Here is a 16,730-nt window from a genome sequence, read left to right on the forward strand (position 1 = left end):
AAAAAAAGTACTACTATTTTGTATGAAATTGTTTGTCTATTCATCTTGTTTTTCTTCTTTGGGTTGATTTATCAGACATCAATTTGACTTACATATAAAAAGAATAACTGAATTTATAAGAAAATAGTCTATAAAACGATCGAAAACACTAACAATATAAACCCAGTCTCCCCTCCCCCAAAATAAAGATGGATATCAACATACACATCATGGTGTCGATAGTTTGACTTGTTACGGTTTGGGTACTACCTGACTTATACATGTTTTAGACCATACGCGTTTGCGTTTGCTTATGTTAAAGTCGTAAAATGACAAAAGTACTGAACTCCATGGAAAATTGAAAACGGAAAGTTCCTAATCAAATGGCAAAATCAAATGATAAAACACATCAAACGAATGGACAACAACTGTCATATTCCTGACTTGGTACAGAAATTTTCAAATGCAGAAAATGATGGAATATTGAACCTTTTTTTTAGCGCTAAATCTCTCATCTGTATGACAGTCGCATCAAATTCCATTATATTTAAAACGATGCGTGAACAAAACAGACATAATAGGTGAAATAGTCAAATTAGTTGTACAGCGACCATCACTGTGTCACAATCTGAAAACAAACAAATATTTAACCAAAAAAACCAACACAAAAAGCATCTATAAAATTTAAAAACCACATGCATTCCTTCGCGTGTTAACGTCATAAAATGTAAACGTCACATACAAATAAATATAAAATAATTTTGCAATTCAATGTTTTTCAAAAAAAATAATATAATTTCATATGGGGAATGGTGGTATACAGGTCAAAACTCAAAAGTATGTTAGAACTAGTTTCAGAAACAGACCTAATTAAAAACTATCCAGAAGTTCATTAGAATTTTTAAGAATTCACATATGGTTGATACCACTAAGCGCGTAAAATAATTTTATCATTCAAAATACTTTCAGTTTGATAATAGAATAGAATAATACAATGACATATAATAGAACAATAACACATTGACGGGATTGTAATAAACTCACATGAGTGTATTTAAATGTATTGATAATTATGATTTCTCAACCCTATATACTACTCTTTGAAATTTACATACTCTGTTTATATATTGACTTTTTGAAAGCTTTTGATAAACGAGGCCTTGAATGCATGTGCTATTATGAAACACAGTTCTATGTTTAGGTAGTAAAGATATAATAACGTTATGTATATAATAAAGTGTATATGATATGGCTTTTTCAATATCACACACCATATCAACCCTCAACCAATATAATCCCGCGAGCATAACTCTTGGGATTATATTGGTGTCTCGGGTTGATACGGATGTGATATTGAAAAAGCCATATGATATTCTCTATGTATTTAGTTAGAAAAGACATAATAACGTTCTGTATTTAGTTAGGAAAGACATAATAACGTTCGGTATTTAAAATTATCTTTATTGTTGAAAATATTCGAAGACATAAGTTTTTGTTCAACTTTGCTGTCCCAAATTTCTTATTTTTGCACGTTTGCTTGTTTATGTTGTCATGCAGTTGCATAAGATAAACGTAACCATTCATTAACACAAAAGTTACCGCTACCACATACTTTGAAATATTTTTGTTGTATCTTCAAAAAATTGCTATCGTCGTCTGCATCTTGTTTGAATCCTTAACGAAATTTGACCTATTTTGTTTTCGTTTTCTTGGGCGGTATTATATCCAACAAACAGCTGCAGTTAATTTTGCTGGCTTTATGTACTAGCAGGTACATATTGGCATTGATTTCCAAGATGTGTTTCGATTTTTTATTTCATTGTTCAAGTTAGTGATTCCTGTAAGGATCGTTTATTGTGTGAGTGGTTTTTTGTTCATCTATGACATACATTTTAGATATAGACTAAAGAGACATATAACTGGTTTAAATCTGTTGGATGTTTAGTACTCTGGTAAAATTTTTAATATGATATTTTTGTCAGTTGTGATTTGCTTTGAACTAACATGACGACGTTTTCAGTTTTGAACTTGTCATACGACTTATGTTGATGCTTCATGTCTTTTGAGTGATGTTTTTCTCCTTTGCATTAATATCGGTTAAGTCAAGTCTTTAATAAGGTTCAAATTGAGGGTTACAGTTTGTTCATATAGTGTTTCTTTGATAACTTATACTTTGTTGGTACCACCGGTGTTTGATCTGTACATGTATCGTACTTACAGGATATGTTTATACTGTATCTTTATCAATCAATGATTTCTAATTAAAAGAATTTCATTTTGTTGCCATTTGGTTATTTGTGTCGTTGGAATGCCGTTTCCTTGTCACGTCCCTTATTCTTTTCCTTGTATTCATAACAATCAAGTATAAATCACAATCTACAATCTTTACATAGTTTTAACCAAGATGAGAAAAAGGCAAAAAGCTATAAGTCCAAACAAAGGACGATGTCCAACAATAAGAAGATTAATTGGTTAATGTTTGCTGGTAGGGTGTACTGGGGAGAAAGTCATGCATATTAAGGACGAAAACAAAATATCAATAAATATAATAGGAAAGTCAAGTAATAAAGGACGTCCAAATGAAGGTCGGACAAATTTGGATTGCCTCTGCAAAATGAGGGTAAACTGGATAAGGACACAAAAGTTGCATTAAAACAAGCCATCCACGGACCCGTTAAAAAGTGTTGCAGTGTGGTTCCTAGTGTGCATATGCAACGCTCTCTAACCAAGGGATCAGATTAAACGCCAACATTCTGACCGGAAGTGGCTTCGTACTTTAATATCCCACACAGTTTACGGATGCCTCATTTTGGCAAAATTTTACGTTATGCTGGAAAAAGAACAAAGTGATCATATTTCCATTTCCCCAAGCAACTAGAGCTCATGCGTTATGTATGGTATGCGGAATGGTTTGAATGATTGCGGAATGACTTTGAATGATAAAGATTTTTTTCATTATAGGTAAAAAAAAAAAGAGTTGTATCACAGTAATTGGTACTAACATTCTGTTTGGTGATCAGTATATAAGCTAGCTCTTTAGTTACACGAATTTAAAGTTATCGAGTACTAAGACGGCATGTATAAATAACCGATTACACATTTTGACATGACCATTGCGCCTTTTAATGCACGTAACATGTGTATGTTTTATTGTATTTTAGAGCTGAAGTGTACATAATTGCTTGCATGTCGTCAATGATCTAAACTTATTTAAAATACAGCATGTAACACCTTTATATTCTATAATTAGTTAGATAAAGTGCATTGAAACCTAACACAAAAGCAAAAATATGGTACACTTGCTAACCCCCTCTTATATGCACATTGTGAAGTTTGAAGTTTGAAAGTTTCGATTGTGAAGCACATGACCCAAAACAGACAACGATATCATGGTCCTCTGAAATATGGCCTATATTTGAAGTGTACTTATGCAACATTTAAGTTGCGATATACAGACCGGTAAGAAATGTTTTCCAACTGTTGCTTATGAATTGGCACATTTGACTGTCTCTCTGGTATCTTTCGTCCCTCTTGTACTTGTTACACCCGACTCAGTATGCGTTAAGCGAAACAGTGTCCGCTAGAATATTTATATGACATTTACCTGTTATCTTTCTAAAAACACTTTTTATATTTGCAGCTATATGCAAAACATCCATTTACAGTCGACGTGACAATTTGCATGATTTGACAAAAATGGAATCTTGAGAATTATAGAACGTTTCATTTACAGAATTGTTTATTATTGCAAATCATTTATGCATGAAATATTTGCCATTGGACGTTGATAAGGTATTATCTAATTTTATCAATCCATCTAAATTTTGAGGGAAAATTGCGTACATTGTCTAATATGATATGATATTTTACTCTATCGCTTTAATTTATTGAATCTTAAATCAAGTTTAAAGCACTGTTTGGAATTATTCATATCATATATTTGATAACCGAAAAATGAAACCGAGAACGTTGACTGAATAGAAATGACTTATGTATATGAATAATATATTTCGAATTTTTACCCTGTTAACTATCCTGCATGTAATAGCCTATTATATAGTTTATGTGTACTATAATTACTTTTCTTGTCGTTTTACATGATAAATCATGTAAAACGACAAGGAAGTTTAAATTTGTCGGAGTATTCCATGTTTGCTCTGTGAGCGGGGAGACATGAATATTATAATTATATCGTATCATTAACCACACGAAACAAAAAAATCATATTGTACAAACCATACCCCAAAATGTTGGTCCTTGGTCTCTAGCAACAACAAACAAACCGTTATATATAAACAAAGAAAATGGCGTCGAGATTACCGAGTGCCAGTACAAGAAAGAATGCTCAAGTTACTTGTCAATTATGTCAAAGAAGCTCGCCGTTAAAATGGAAGTGTAATGATTGTGACATATTAATGTGCGATAACTGTAAAACAAACGTTCATGCTAGAGTAAAAACAGCTACCAGACATAAAATAGTCGAAATTAAGGATATAGACTTCAGCGAGCTCAACGAACCGTCTGTTGATTTAGATAATATTCCATGTAAGACGCATTCAACACAATCGTGCTGTGTGTATTGTATTCAATGCAAAGAATTGATATGTCCGAAATGCTTGAAAACGCACAAGGGACATGATGTTGAGGAAATTGAAACACAATACATTCAGAATTTGGAATATTTGCGGGGAAATGTTTCAGATAATATTGACCCTAATGACCTTACATCTATTTTTGGATCGTTGAATAAACTAAGCATGCAAACTATAATAACTAATCCGGAAAAAATCAATTTGACCAAAACAAATACGTTTGAAGTTAACCTACCATTTGTTCAAATTATAGTAACAACAAGTGTTAATTCAGTGTGGATTACTTGCATGCAAACAAGAACACTTCAGGAGATGAAAATAGAACAGACCCTGAAGTCATTACGAGAGTACAACGATAAATCTATATATGCCATGGCAATGTCCAAAACTGGAGATGTGCTTTTAACTTTAGCAGAATACAGTCATCTATACCGTTTAGACGAAACTGGGATGATTGATGTCGTTCATGATTTTAGTCCTCTGCTACCTAAAGCTATCCATGCAAATGGTAACGGTATAATTGTCAGTACAAGAGAGAAAGGAGACGCATTCCCTATCACTAAACACAGTCGTCGTCAGATTGTTGTACTTGCTAAAAAAAGAATAATTGAATACGATAAACAGAACAAACGATTATTTTCTCTTATCGGTGGATTGACAATGAATAAAACAGGACATATATTTGGAATAGATTGTCCTTCATTTGTCTTAAGAAGAATAGTGAAAGTTGACAACAATTCAATTGAATGGAAATTCACATATTAACACAGAATTTACTTTCTGCCATTTAAGTTTAACTACAACACAGTATGGGAGTATCATTGTGGCTGATAAAAACACCCACTCATTGCATATCATATCAGAAGAAGGAGTTCTTGTAATGTGCCTCATGATGAAAGACCTAAACATATTATATCCAGCAAGTCTAGACATTGATTTAAATGGAAACTTGTGGATAGGATGTGACAAAGACCCAAATTCAAACGAAAAGGTTAAGATTCACAAACTGGATATTAGTGGTTGCTAGAGAAAAGTAACTGTTATGTGTTTAATTAATTGTACTTTTGATTTTTGTCTTTCTTATTCTTCAAAACAAATAGACAAAGCTAAAAATTGTTTAACATTAACACTACAGTCTGACAGTTTAATTTTTTGATTGTGTCCGGTGTATTTGCGTTTTGATTTCGAACTTCCTGCATCTCTTAAATCACCTCGTCGGTGGTGTCGCTGTTGCATATTTACATCGAGTGCTGGAGGTTGTTGTTTCGAACCTCGGCCTTGTCAAACCAAAGACCGAAAACATGGTATATGCTGCTTCTCTGCTAAACACGCAGCATAAGGGAGATAGAGCAAATTATGGACTGGTTGACTCGGAGTCAGAATATTGTGTCAGTATAAAATGACATGTCTTCCTGCGGAATGTTACCTGTTCTTCTCCTCGATATGCTCATGAAAGTATATTTCCGTTATAACATTCTTGAAAAGAAGAAGAAAAACTGAAGAGTTCAATTTTAAATAGCGATAATACCTTTTTCATGTTGTCACAACCGGAAATTCAGAGGAGTTTGAACAATTTGACGTCATAATCAAATCTGACCAATAAAAAACTGAGATCAAACAAATACACATTGATTAACCAAAAATAATTTATATGTTATTGTTCATATACCCGGTGCACACATGTATCGATAAGCCATATCTTTATTGTCAATCATAGAAATTAATTGTTTGTGACAAATTCTAAATGCATTACAAAGCAATCATGAATATTTCGAATGCAAACAAATTGGATAAGAAATAAAGGCAACAGTAGTATACCGCTGTTCAAAACTCATAAATCCATGGACAAAAAACAAAATCGGGGCAACAAACCAAAACCGAGGGAAACGCATTAAATATAAGAGGAGAACAACGACACAACAGCACACAGAAACGGACCAAGCAACAGACAATACACCACGAGAATAACAAATATAACATCAAAACCAAATACATGAATATGGGATAGACAAGTACCGTGCCACGTCTTATCTCAAAAATAAGAGAAAACAGAAACGACTCAACGTTAAAATGCAACACACACACAGAAACGAACAATATTATAACAATGGCCATCTTCCTGACTTAGTACAGGACACTTTTAAAGGGGAATAAAAGTGGTGGGTTGAACCTGGTTTTAAGGCATGCCAAACCTCGCACTTAAATGGCACAGTTAAATATAACATTGAAATGAAAACAAAAAATTACAGGACTACAATACAAATAAAAAGCAGAACATATTAGACAAAGAAAAGCATGATTAATAGATAACAAAAAGCATCAGGTTTAAAATTCAAAAACGCGTCTAGTCCACACGAGACTCACCAGTGACGAAAAGAATACAAAATTGTACAGCACTGAAGATCAAAAGTTGAAAAGGTTTTGCCAAATACGGCATTGTTTGTATGTCCAGGATAAGAACATTCATATTATATAAAACAATTAACACTATTGCAAACAGTAAACATATCAATCATAGTACATATTCATATCCTTAAATTTTCATATTGAAGCAGCAATCCTCTATCAAGGAAATCATGATAGAAAATGCAAATGGGAATCTGAAATCATTTCTTATGTCGTATAGTTTTGCTTTCAACCGACTCCCATTGTCAATTTCTAGATGTAAGTCAAGATATGTGGCCGACTTAACTGTATCTGTTGTATCATTTATCTCTAGTTCGATGGGATAGATGTGTTCAACATAGTCACCACATGTTGATTTATTTAGTGATAGAACATCATCTTTATAGCGTTAAGTAGCGACAGTAAAGTTAAAGGATATTGCTAACTTTTATCTTTCTTCCTAAGAAGTTCCTGTATGAAGTTAGCTTCATAATGATAATGATAAAAAAACAAGGGGCACAATTGGTTCATATTGGAATGCCGACACCCTGTTGAAAAACCTGTGCTTCAAACGTAACAAGTATATTTTCAAACAAGAAATCAAGCATATCGATAATGTCAGTTTCAGAGATATTGTTGTTTTACTTAGAGTGATCCTTTACAAAGAAGGATTTATCCCTCTCTTTTTTTATGAAACAAAGCAATACCAACTATTTGAATTTGTCTTTTAGTTTTAAATGTGGAATATTTGTGTGAGGTGTTTTAATACTATTGCAAGATGAAAGTGTCTAAGATTGTATGTACTCTAAAAGATCTTTGGAATGTTTTAGTATCCACATCTAATTCACGCCACCTCTAGAATAGGCAGTTTCACAATGAATTTGTAGCCCGGCTTTGATTGCTTATTTAACAGATGTTATTAATTTTGAAAGAGATTTCATGGAGCACTTAGAAAACCCAGCAATATACCGTTGTTTGTTAGTACATGTATACTTATTTCAATTTAAAACCTTATGGTCAACTCTTTTCATAAAGTAAACGAAAATGCTGTAGATAAATTAATTTTGGAGTGTTAAATTCTTCTTTAGATGTCCTACATGAATTACGCTTTTATATATAAACTTACGAATAAGAATCTTCCTGTATCATTGATTGTAAATTGGAAAATATTATTTTTGTATAAAATATTTGCTAATATTAGATGCTATTGAGAGAGAGAGGCGTAAGATACCAGTGGGATAGTAAAAGTCATAAGTCTTATAAGTTCTGACAATGCCCTGGCAAAAAACGAACAAGGATCAATATAGACGAAGACTGAGCAACACACATCCCAACAAAACCTGTGCTGATCTCTTGTGCTCGGTTATGGTATGTAGGTAGAACTCCAAAATGCGATGGGGACGCTAAAATACGATGGTCGCGCTAAAGGGCAATAGTTTTCGCTACAGTGCGATGGTGTATCACGCTAAATTGCATTGGTCCGCGAAAGTATAAAGTAATACACGTACTATGGATTATGACGTGAACAGTCGTTTATACAAAAAAATTAACAGGCCGAAAAATGTAGAATACTTTATTAACAATTTTAAACCAAATGTCCATGATTTGCTTAAATGTTAAACCTAAACGTGCTTTGTCGGCTGAAGCAAATGTTTTTTTTCCGGGTGCTGGAATAAGGACTTGTGTCATGCAGTCAACCATTTTACTAGACAGATACAAAATTATCTTTTGTCTTGTTTCTTTAAGAAGCTAACGGATACTGAAATCATGTTTATGTTGCAATTTACTCCGCAGTCGTTCAAATAATGTAGATTTTATTGAAAATTAAAAAAAGTCGTTAAATAATTTTACATGATTTTATACTTAAATCATAAATTGTTCGCTAAAACATAGATAGACATGTGAACTGCAAGCTACGCCTATTATCAAAATATTTCATACGCCCGAATTAAAAAAAAAATCATACACAGGATACTAGAATATAGATTGTTGTCATACCTAAATTACTATTTTAACTATTATTACGTGGTCGGTCTTTTAAATTCAGAAACAATCACTGAAGCCTACCGGTACATTATAAAGCCTATCGCATATGGTAAAAATCCGTAGCATACTAGCTTTTGCAAAAAGACTATTTACTAACATCCGTGTTCTTTTACGTTTGTAAGCCCTTTAAAATCTTTTAACATTATCCTTTTGGTCCATCGCACTTGAGCGGGATATTCCATCGTACTTTAGCAAACAAACAACTATCGCACTTTTGCATGATACACCATCGGACATTAGCGTGACCATCACACTTTTGAGTACCATCGCACTTTAGAGTCCTTCAAGTATATCATGTTCCACATGTGGCAACCGGCATGTTCTCACAAAATTCCTTTGTTAAGTTATATCAAGTAACTACAAGGTATCACACAATAGATGTATAAATCAAAGTTGTACAATAATCGAACATGTAAAACTGTTGTTTGTTATTAGTTGACTAGTGTTTGGTTAATTATAGGTCGGTCGGATTGATCGGGATATTGAATCATGTACGAGTGAACTCAGGTGGTGTTAAGTCATTCGAGTCATTGCAGTCAAAGCGTACAGTAGCATTTTGTCAAATAATTTTTATTATTTATTATTTTATTTCTTTTCAGACTTGTAGACCACTAGTATGGGGAAACCAGTACATGTACACGCTGCTTAATACAAATGTATCTGTGTATTTATATGAGCTTTCCGCAATATAATACATTTATTTATAATAAAATATGCGCTTGTCTCTACAAGTGGCGTCTCCCATGTAAGAGTTTGTGGTTATTTGATAAATATTCTATGTTCGTTTGAGTTTACAAATTAGAATTTAATGGACGTTAATGAGAAATCTATCTTTTTATGTTGTGTGTTTGGGTACAATATTTTGTCTGTTTGTCTCTGTTATGTTTAGTCATGACGTCGTCAGTATTTTTTGGAATTATGACTTTGAATGTCCCTCTTATATCTTTACACACCCTATCAACTAGTCATTCTCTTCAGAATCGGAAGGGATACTAGAACGCTGCCTTCTTTGTTATGGAGACTATTTGTTATTAAAATTCACACCTTTTTTATTATTGGCTAACACCGAACATCAAATTATAAAGGGCCCTTAAAACTTATTAGTGCAAACCATAAAGTATAGTATACTGGTTTTATTAAATTATTTAATATGTATCACGATCATATATGACAGATAAAGTAAACTGATATTGTCTTATACTTTATAACGATCATTCGTTTCGATCATTACTGTCATTGTTACCTTTAAAATTAATACCAAAGTACAAGAGAGATTGAAGAAACGTTCCCACTCACTGAACACAGTCGACGTCAAATTTTGTTCTTCATCAAACAGGAAAGCGAAGGATGAGCGTTATTGAATATGACCAACATAACAAGCGTTTATTTTCTATTATCAGTAGTGTGCAAATGGATAAAATGGGCAATATATATGGTGTAGATAGTGAAACATGTAATAAATTTGGCAGAATAGTGAAAGTTGTAAAAAAGTCGATTACGTGGATGTATGAAGGAAATTCAGGCATAAACAGAAAAGTAATCCCACTCACTCATTGCATATTCTATCTGGAGAGGGAGTTCATATAAAATTTTGTGAGATGAAAGACATAAACATAATGCTTCCGTTAAGTCTAGAAATTAATTCAAGTGGGATCCTGTTAGTTGGATGTGATACAAGCAAATATTCAAAAGAACAGGCTAAAATCCACAAACTCGATATAACTGGTTGTTAGAAAGTCAAACCATTCATTCAAAGTTTGACTTCACACTAAAATATATGACCAACGAGTCGAAGTTAACTTCCCAATTATCAATTTCTCAGCAGTAGCACAACCTTTGTCTCACGGTATAGTGTTTACATAATTCAGTTGATATGCCCGCGTATATTCATACTATGTGGAATTCTCATACAGTGTAAAAACAAAGTATTTTAAGTAATTAAAAATAGTAACCCCAAATTATGCAAAAATGTGAATAACGTAAAAGAGATCTAACCAATAGAAACTGTCCTTACAAAAATCAGTATTATAAAAGTCATTTTGATTGGTGAATAAAACAAGTCTAACCAGCACGTGTTCTTAGGATTTAAAATAAGAAACCTTAAGGAATCAAACATTAATTTACTCGTATGGTTGGACTCGACATAAACATATATAGACATGTTTGTTTTATTCACCAGGTTCGTAAACTTATATTTTTTGTTAAATGGAAAATAAAACGTAACTTTAACAATGTTTTAAAGTAACCCTTTTATAACAGAAATCTGTCTTTATTAAAGTTTCCATAAATATCCTGATTAACTATTTTAATTAATTAATAAAGTATTTTGATAATTGTTAATTCAAGTTCATTTAAGAATCAAACTATTTTATTTCATATCAACGTATTTAGATTAATTTACTCGTATGGTTGGACTCGAAAAAAACATATATAGACATCTTTTGTTTTATTCAGCGGGAATGGGGGCGGCGACTGCCTTAGTCTGCGCTTACCCCCTCTTTCCCGCATAACACTAAACTAACATACGACATTTTTTTGATAGATTTTAGAGGTTTTATCCTCTACGTCGTCTGGTCTGCTAAGTATCGAACACGACCTATTCCAGAACTTTTGTTTTGTCGAGTGTGAATTTGCATTGTCATTAGATGTGTCTAGGTATTTATACATCCAGCATTCCTGTATTGGGTAATGATGATTCTTTTATTTGTCTGGTTATATATTGCTTAATGTCTTATCGTTTGTGGTTTGAGTTATATATATGTAAAAGCCGATTCCTTCAGGCTTTTAGTAATGAAAAACTAAAACTTCAATCTAGGGTCCTGTAGTAACTTTTATTTCAGACAAACGAAGTTCATTAATGGTAATGTAAAATAAAGCCCTGTAAAATATAAATGTACTTATAAATTACAGAAAGATAAATCTGTTTTCTAAGTAATAATGATTAAAAATTATGTTCGTAATTCATTATCATGCAAACTTATTTATATAGCTGCATACATATATATCTGATCACAAAAATATATAATGTGGATACCATATCAATTACTTGTCTCAATTACAACTATACCAATTCGACTTTAAGTTATTATAGTACCTGTTCTCATATGCTGTCTCATACCAAAGTCTATTGAATAATACTTGTGTTGATAATCTAAACTACACAAAACGTAAGCTTCATGCTTGTTAAATCAAAAAGTAACTAATCACAAAAAGTAACAATAAAAGCAAAGCAAATATCTATAAAACTAAAATTACGGGTTCCAATTTGTCAGCCGTCATCACGTAAAAACAACGAATCAAAGAACTCAACTTTATATATAACTAATATAGTACAAAGGTTCGAGTCCGATACCGATACCAATAGTATATTCACCTGTTACCTATTACCTTATCTGTACGTTCCGCATCTAACAGACGCACCACCAAACGGTTTATTCAGGATTAATATGCTATATACACATGTCATAATCACAAGGTTGACACTTCTGATTGTCAAATTGTTACTTATTGTAGTATTTTAATCAGTAAGACTTTCTAAGATAACAATTACGAATACTAAAAATCCGGACTAAAAATAGGGCGTATAGGTACAGTTTTCAATTTGTTAGTGTGCATGACGTAAATCAGCGAATCAAAATATTCAACTCTATTTATAACTTATATAGGACAATGCTTTTGATTTAAAAATACTCCATTCCAATAGATATAGGAAGATGTGGTGTGAGTGCCAATGAGACAACTCTCCATCCAAATAACAATTTAAAAATTAAACCATTATAGGTTAAAGTACGGCCTTCAACACGGAGCCTTGGCTCACACCGAACAACAAGCTATAAAGGGCCCCAAAATTACTAGTGTAAAACCATTCAAACGGGAAAACCAACGGTCTAATCTATATAAACAAAACGAGAAACACGTATATATTACATAAACAAACGACAACTACTGTACATCAGATTCCTGACTTAGGACAGGTGCAAACATTTGCAGCGGGATTAAACGTTTTAATGGGCCCAAACCTTCTCCCTTTTTCTGAAACAATAGCATAACATCACAACATATAAAAACATACGATAAAATATCAATTGGCAGACTTAACTCAATCAAAAAACGTATGATTACACAAAGAACGAATAAATTTGATCTGCGATATCTGAATACAAATGCACAGTTAATTAAATATTAGAGACAAACAGTCATGACCAAAAGGCTATCAAACAAATTCAAACACACTGAGAAATATTTAACCAATCAATGTTCACTTTAGAAAAAAAACCGGTTTTTTATAATCTTGAAGTTTATACAAATGTTGTAAGAATAAGTGAAAAATTGAAGATATTACAAATAATCAAAGCTGGTATACAGCCAAGATCCATATAAATAAAAAATGACAAAAAAGCATTATAAACAGTATCAACAGGTCGAATTAACAAGAAAATACGATTAGAGAGTACTCGCATTTACCGACAGCTAGTTAAAAGCCAAAACCAATTAATAGTAAAAAATCATGCATCAGAGACTAAAATCGACTAAAACACATCACAGGGATTTAGTATTTTAACTTCATTAATAGTCAAAGAAGACATGACTTGTGCAATGCCAAAAATAAATGTATCGACAGGTAGTAGTATAGTGAAGAGCGACTTCTATAGAAATAAAAGTTAACGTGGCTGTGTCCCCTATACATCTCGCCTCAAAAGATAATGAAATTTAGTTATGTTTTAATTTGCTAATGACAAAATCAATATTAGTGCCAATGTGAACTATATTCAGAGATCTAATTACAATATTGGTACGATAACCCTTACTTATAAGTTTGTTTAAAGGATCGATGAGTTTACAAGGATCACATAGTGATTTCCTCGCTTTAAGTACAATATTACCATAAAATTTAGGATGAGAAATACCATCTTTAATAAGCTTTCTACAGGTATAGCCAAATTTACTAATCAAATCTTTGTATCTATGAAAGAATTTAGTAAAAGTTTTAAGTAATTTATGGTATCGAAATCCCTGACACAACAATTTACCAGTGATGCATTGATTACGTTCATTAAAATCTATGACATCAGAACACACACGGGCAAACCGAACGAGTTGCGATATATAAACACCGTATGATGGAGCCAAAGGCACATCGCCGTCTAAAAAAGGAAAATTAACAATAGGAAATGAAAAATCGTCTCTTTTGTCGTAAATTTTAAAGACCTTTTGTTTTCCAAATAATTAATATTACCAAAAATTGATAAGTTCCAGTTCGACGGGTTCAAACAGAAAGATTTGAAAGCAGAGAAAACTGTGTATCTTATAATCGGCATGACTTTATCAGATGACAATACTAATACTAAAATAAGGCTTGCGCAAAGTTATATACTTTAATTCAGTCACAGACCCGCGTTATGACGGGTGTGTTCTAGTTAAAAACTAAAGCTAAGCGAAGCAAGAATACAAATACACTTGGCTTACCTCACATATCGTGCAAGTGGAACATTTCCATATAAACCATATTACACACTACATCTTTAATAAAGTAAGGTTTAAATATACCTGTATAACAAAAATGTTTTATTATAAATCTTTGTTAAGCAATGTTTATTGTTTATAGTAAAAATCAATATCAACCTTGATATCTATTTTTAGTTCTTATATCGATTTCATTAATTCGATTTACCTTTAAACATGACAACATTCTTTCGGTCCACTCGAGACTCACATTCATTCAATTTATATGTAAACTTTATCTTCAAATCATTATACCAGATTTAATAGGTTGTTGAAGTATCATTTTATATGATCGTAAAATTCGACTCTTCTTATGTTTTGATATACATTTACGATCTCTTTTGTTATGAAATTTAGCTCTCGTTCTCGATATTCAATCCCAACATGCATACGTGTAAAATATGAACTATTGGACAGTTATTGACTTTTGCATAATTAAAAAAGAAAGATATAGGACTGGCCTTATTTATGAAACTCCAAATCACAGAATTGTTATTGTATAGATTGTTATTTGCAGACAGGTAAAATATGTGTTCACCACAAGAAGTCTTCCCATAAGATAATGATAAGATATAGAGCAAAGGAAGTAAACCGCCAAAAGTACTGACCAATAGTAGAAATGTCCGAAAGCGGTCAAATCAACCGTGAAAATAAAGTAATAACTACAGTGAAATCAGACTTAACCATACCATAAGAATAGAATTCGTCCTTCAAAAGTCCATGTCAATAAGTTAAAATAGAATAACACATAATATTAACAATTAATTACAAAATGTAATTAATAAGCTAACAATATAACATTATTCAAATATGTACTTATATCAATTACTAAGAATATAAAAATATACAAAATACATAAAATAACAGGCTATCACATATACACTTGTTTTGATGTATGTAATTCGAAAAGCGGTATACTACTGTTCCCTGTATTTGCTCCTTGTATTGATTGATTATGTTATATCACAATAAAGTGCGATGTTACAGTACGCTTATAATTGCGATGGTGATACGGGAATGGGGTTCTGACAATGGTTTTCGTTTATTTCTGTGATCCTATTATTATTATTTTTGATTTTCGTATTATTTATTAATCAAGCCGTTATCTTTCTCATTAGAATTGTTTCACACTGGTCATTTGGTGGCCCCATATAGCTGGTTTTGCTGTGTGAATCAAAAGAGGGACGAAAGATACCAAAAGGACAGTCAAACTCATAAATCGAAAATAAACTAACAACGCCATGGCTAAAAATGAAAAAGACAAACAGACAAACAATAGTACACATGACACAACATAGAAAACTAAGGAATAAACAACACAAAGCTCCATGTTGAAGGCTATACAGTTTACGACATTTGGTCTTGGATTGATATATTTCTCATTGACAATCATCTGCATCTGATTTTTAATTCAAGTAAGATAGGTGTAAAAAACTAGAGGCTCTAAAGAGCCTGTGTCGCTCACCTTGGTCTATGTGCATATTAAACAAAGGACACAAATGGATTCATGACAAAATTGTATTTTGGTGATGGTGATGTGTTTGAAGTTCTTACTTTACTGAACGATTTTGCTTCTTACAATTATATCTATCATGAACTTTGCCCATTAGTAACAGAGAACTATATTTGGTAAAAATTTACATAAATTTACCAAATTAATGAAAATTGTTAAAAATTGACTATAAAGGGCAATAACTCCTTAAGGGGTCAATTGACCATTTAGGTCATGTTGACTTATTTGTAGATCTTACTTTGCTGAACATTATTGCTGTTTACAGTTTATCGCTATCTATAGTAGTATTCAAGATAACCAAAAACGGCAAAATTTCTTTAAAAATTACCAATTGGAGGGCAGCAACCCAACAACCAGTTGTCCAATTCATCTGAAAAATTCAGGGCAGATAGATATTGACTTGATTAACAATTTAACTTCTTGTCAGATTTGCTCTAGATGCTTTGGTTTCATAGTTATAAGCAAAAAACTGCATTTTACCCCTATGTTCTATTTTTAGCCGTGGCGGCCATCTTGGTTGAATGGCCAGGTCATCGGACACATTTTTCAAACTAGATACCCCAAAGATGATTGTGGCCTAGTATTTTCAGTGGAGATTTTGTAAAAGATTACTTAGATTTATGAAAAATGGTTAAAGATTGACTATAAAGGGCAATAACTCCTAAAGGGGTCAACTGACCATTTTGGTCATGTTGACTTATTTGTAGATCTTA

At 32.3% G+C, this 16,730-nt stretch overlaps 1 protein-coding gene across 1 annotated transcript; it reads left to right on the forward strand.

Moving 5' to 3' along the window:
- Positions 1-4,283: 4,283 nt before the first annotated feature.
- Positions 4,284-5,336, forward strand: LOC134690126 (uncharacterized). Its single transcript, XM_063550100.1, has one exon. The coding sequence runs from the start codon at positions 4,284-4,286 to the stop codon at positions 5,334-5,336; it is 1,053 nt and encodes a 350-aa protein (XP_063406170.1).
- The last annotated feature ends 11,394 nt before the right edge of the window (positions 5,337-16,730 follow it).

This window comes from Mytilus trossulus, chromosome 11 (genome assembly GCF_036588685.1).
Source record: "Mytilus trossulus isolate FHL-02 chromosome 11, PNRI_Mtr1.1.1.hap1, whole genome shotgun sequence".
In the NCBI taxonomy this organism is placed as follows: Eukaryota; Metazoa; Mollusca; class Bivalvia; order Mytilida; family Mytilidae; genus Mytilus; species Mytilus trossulus.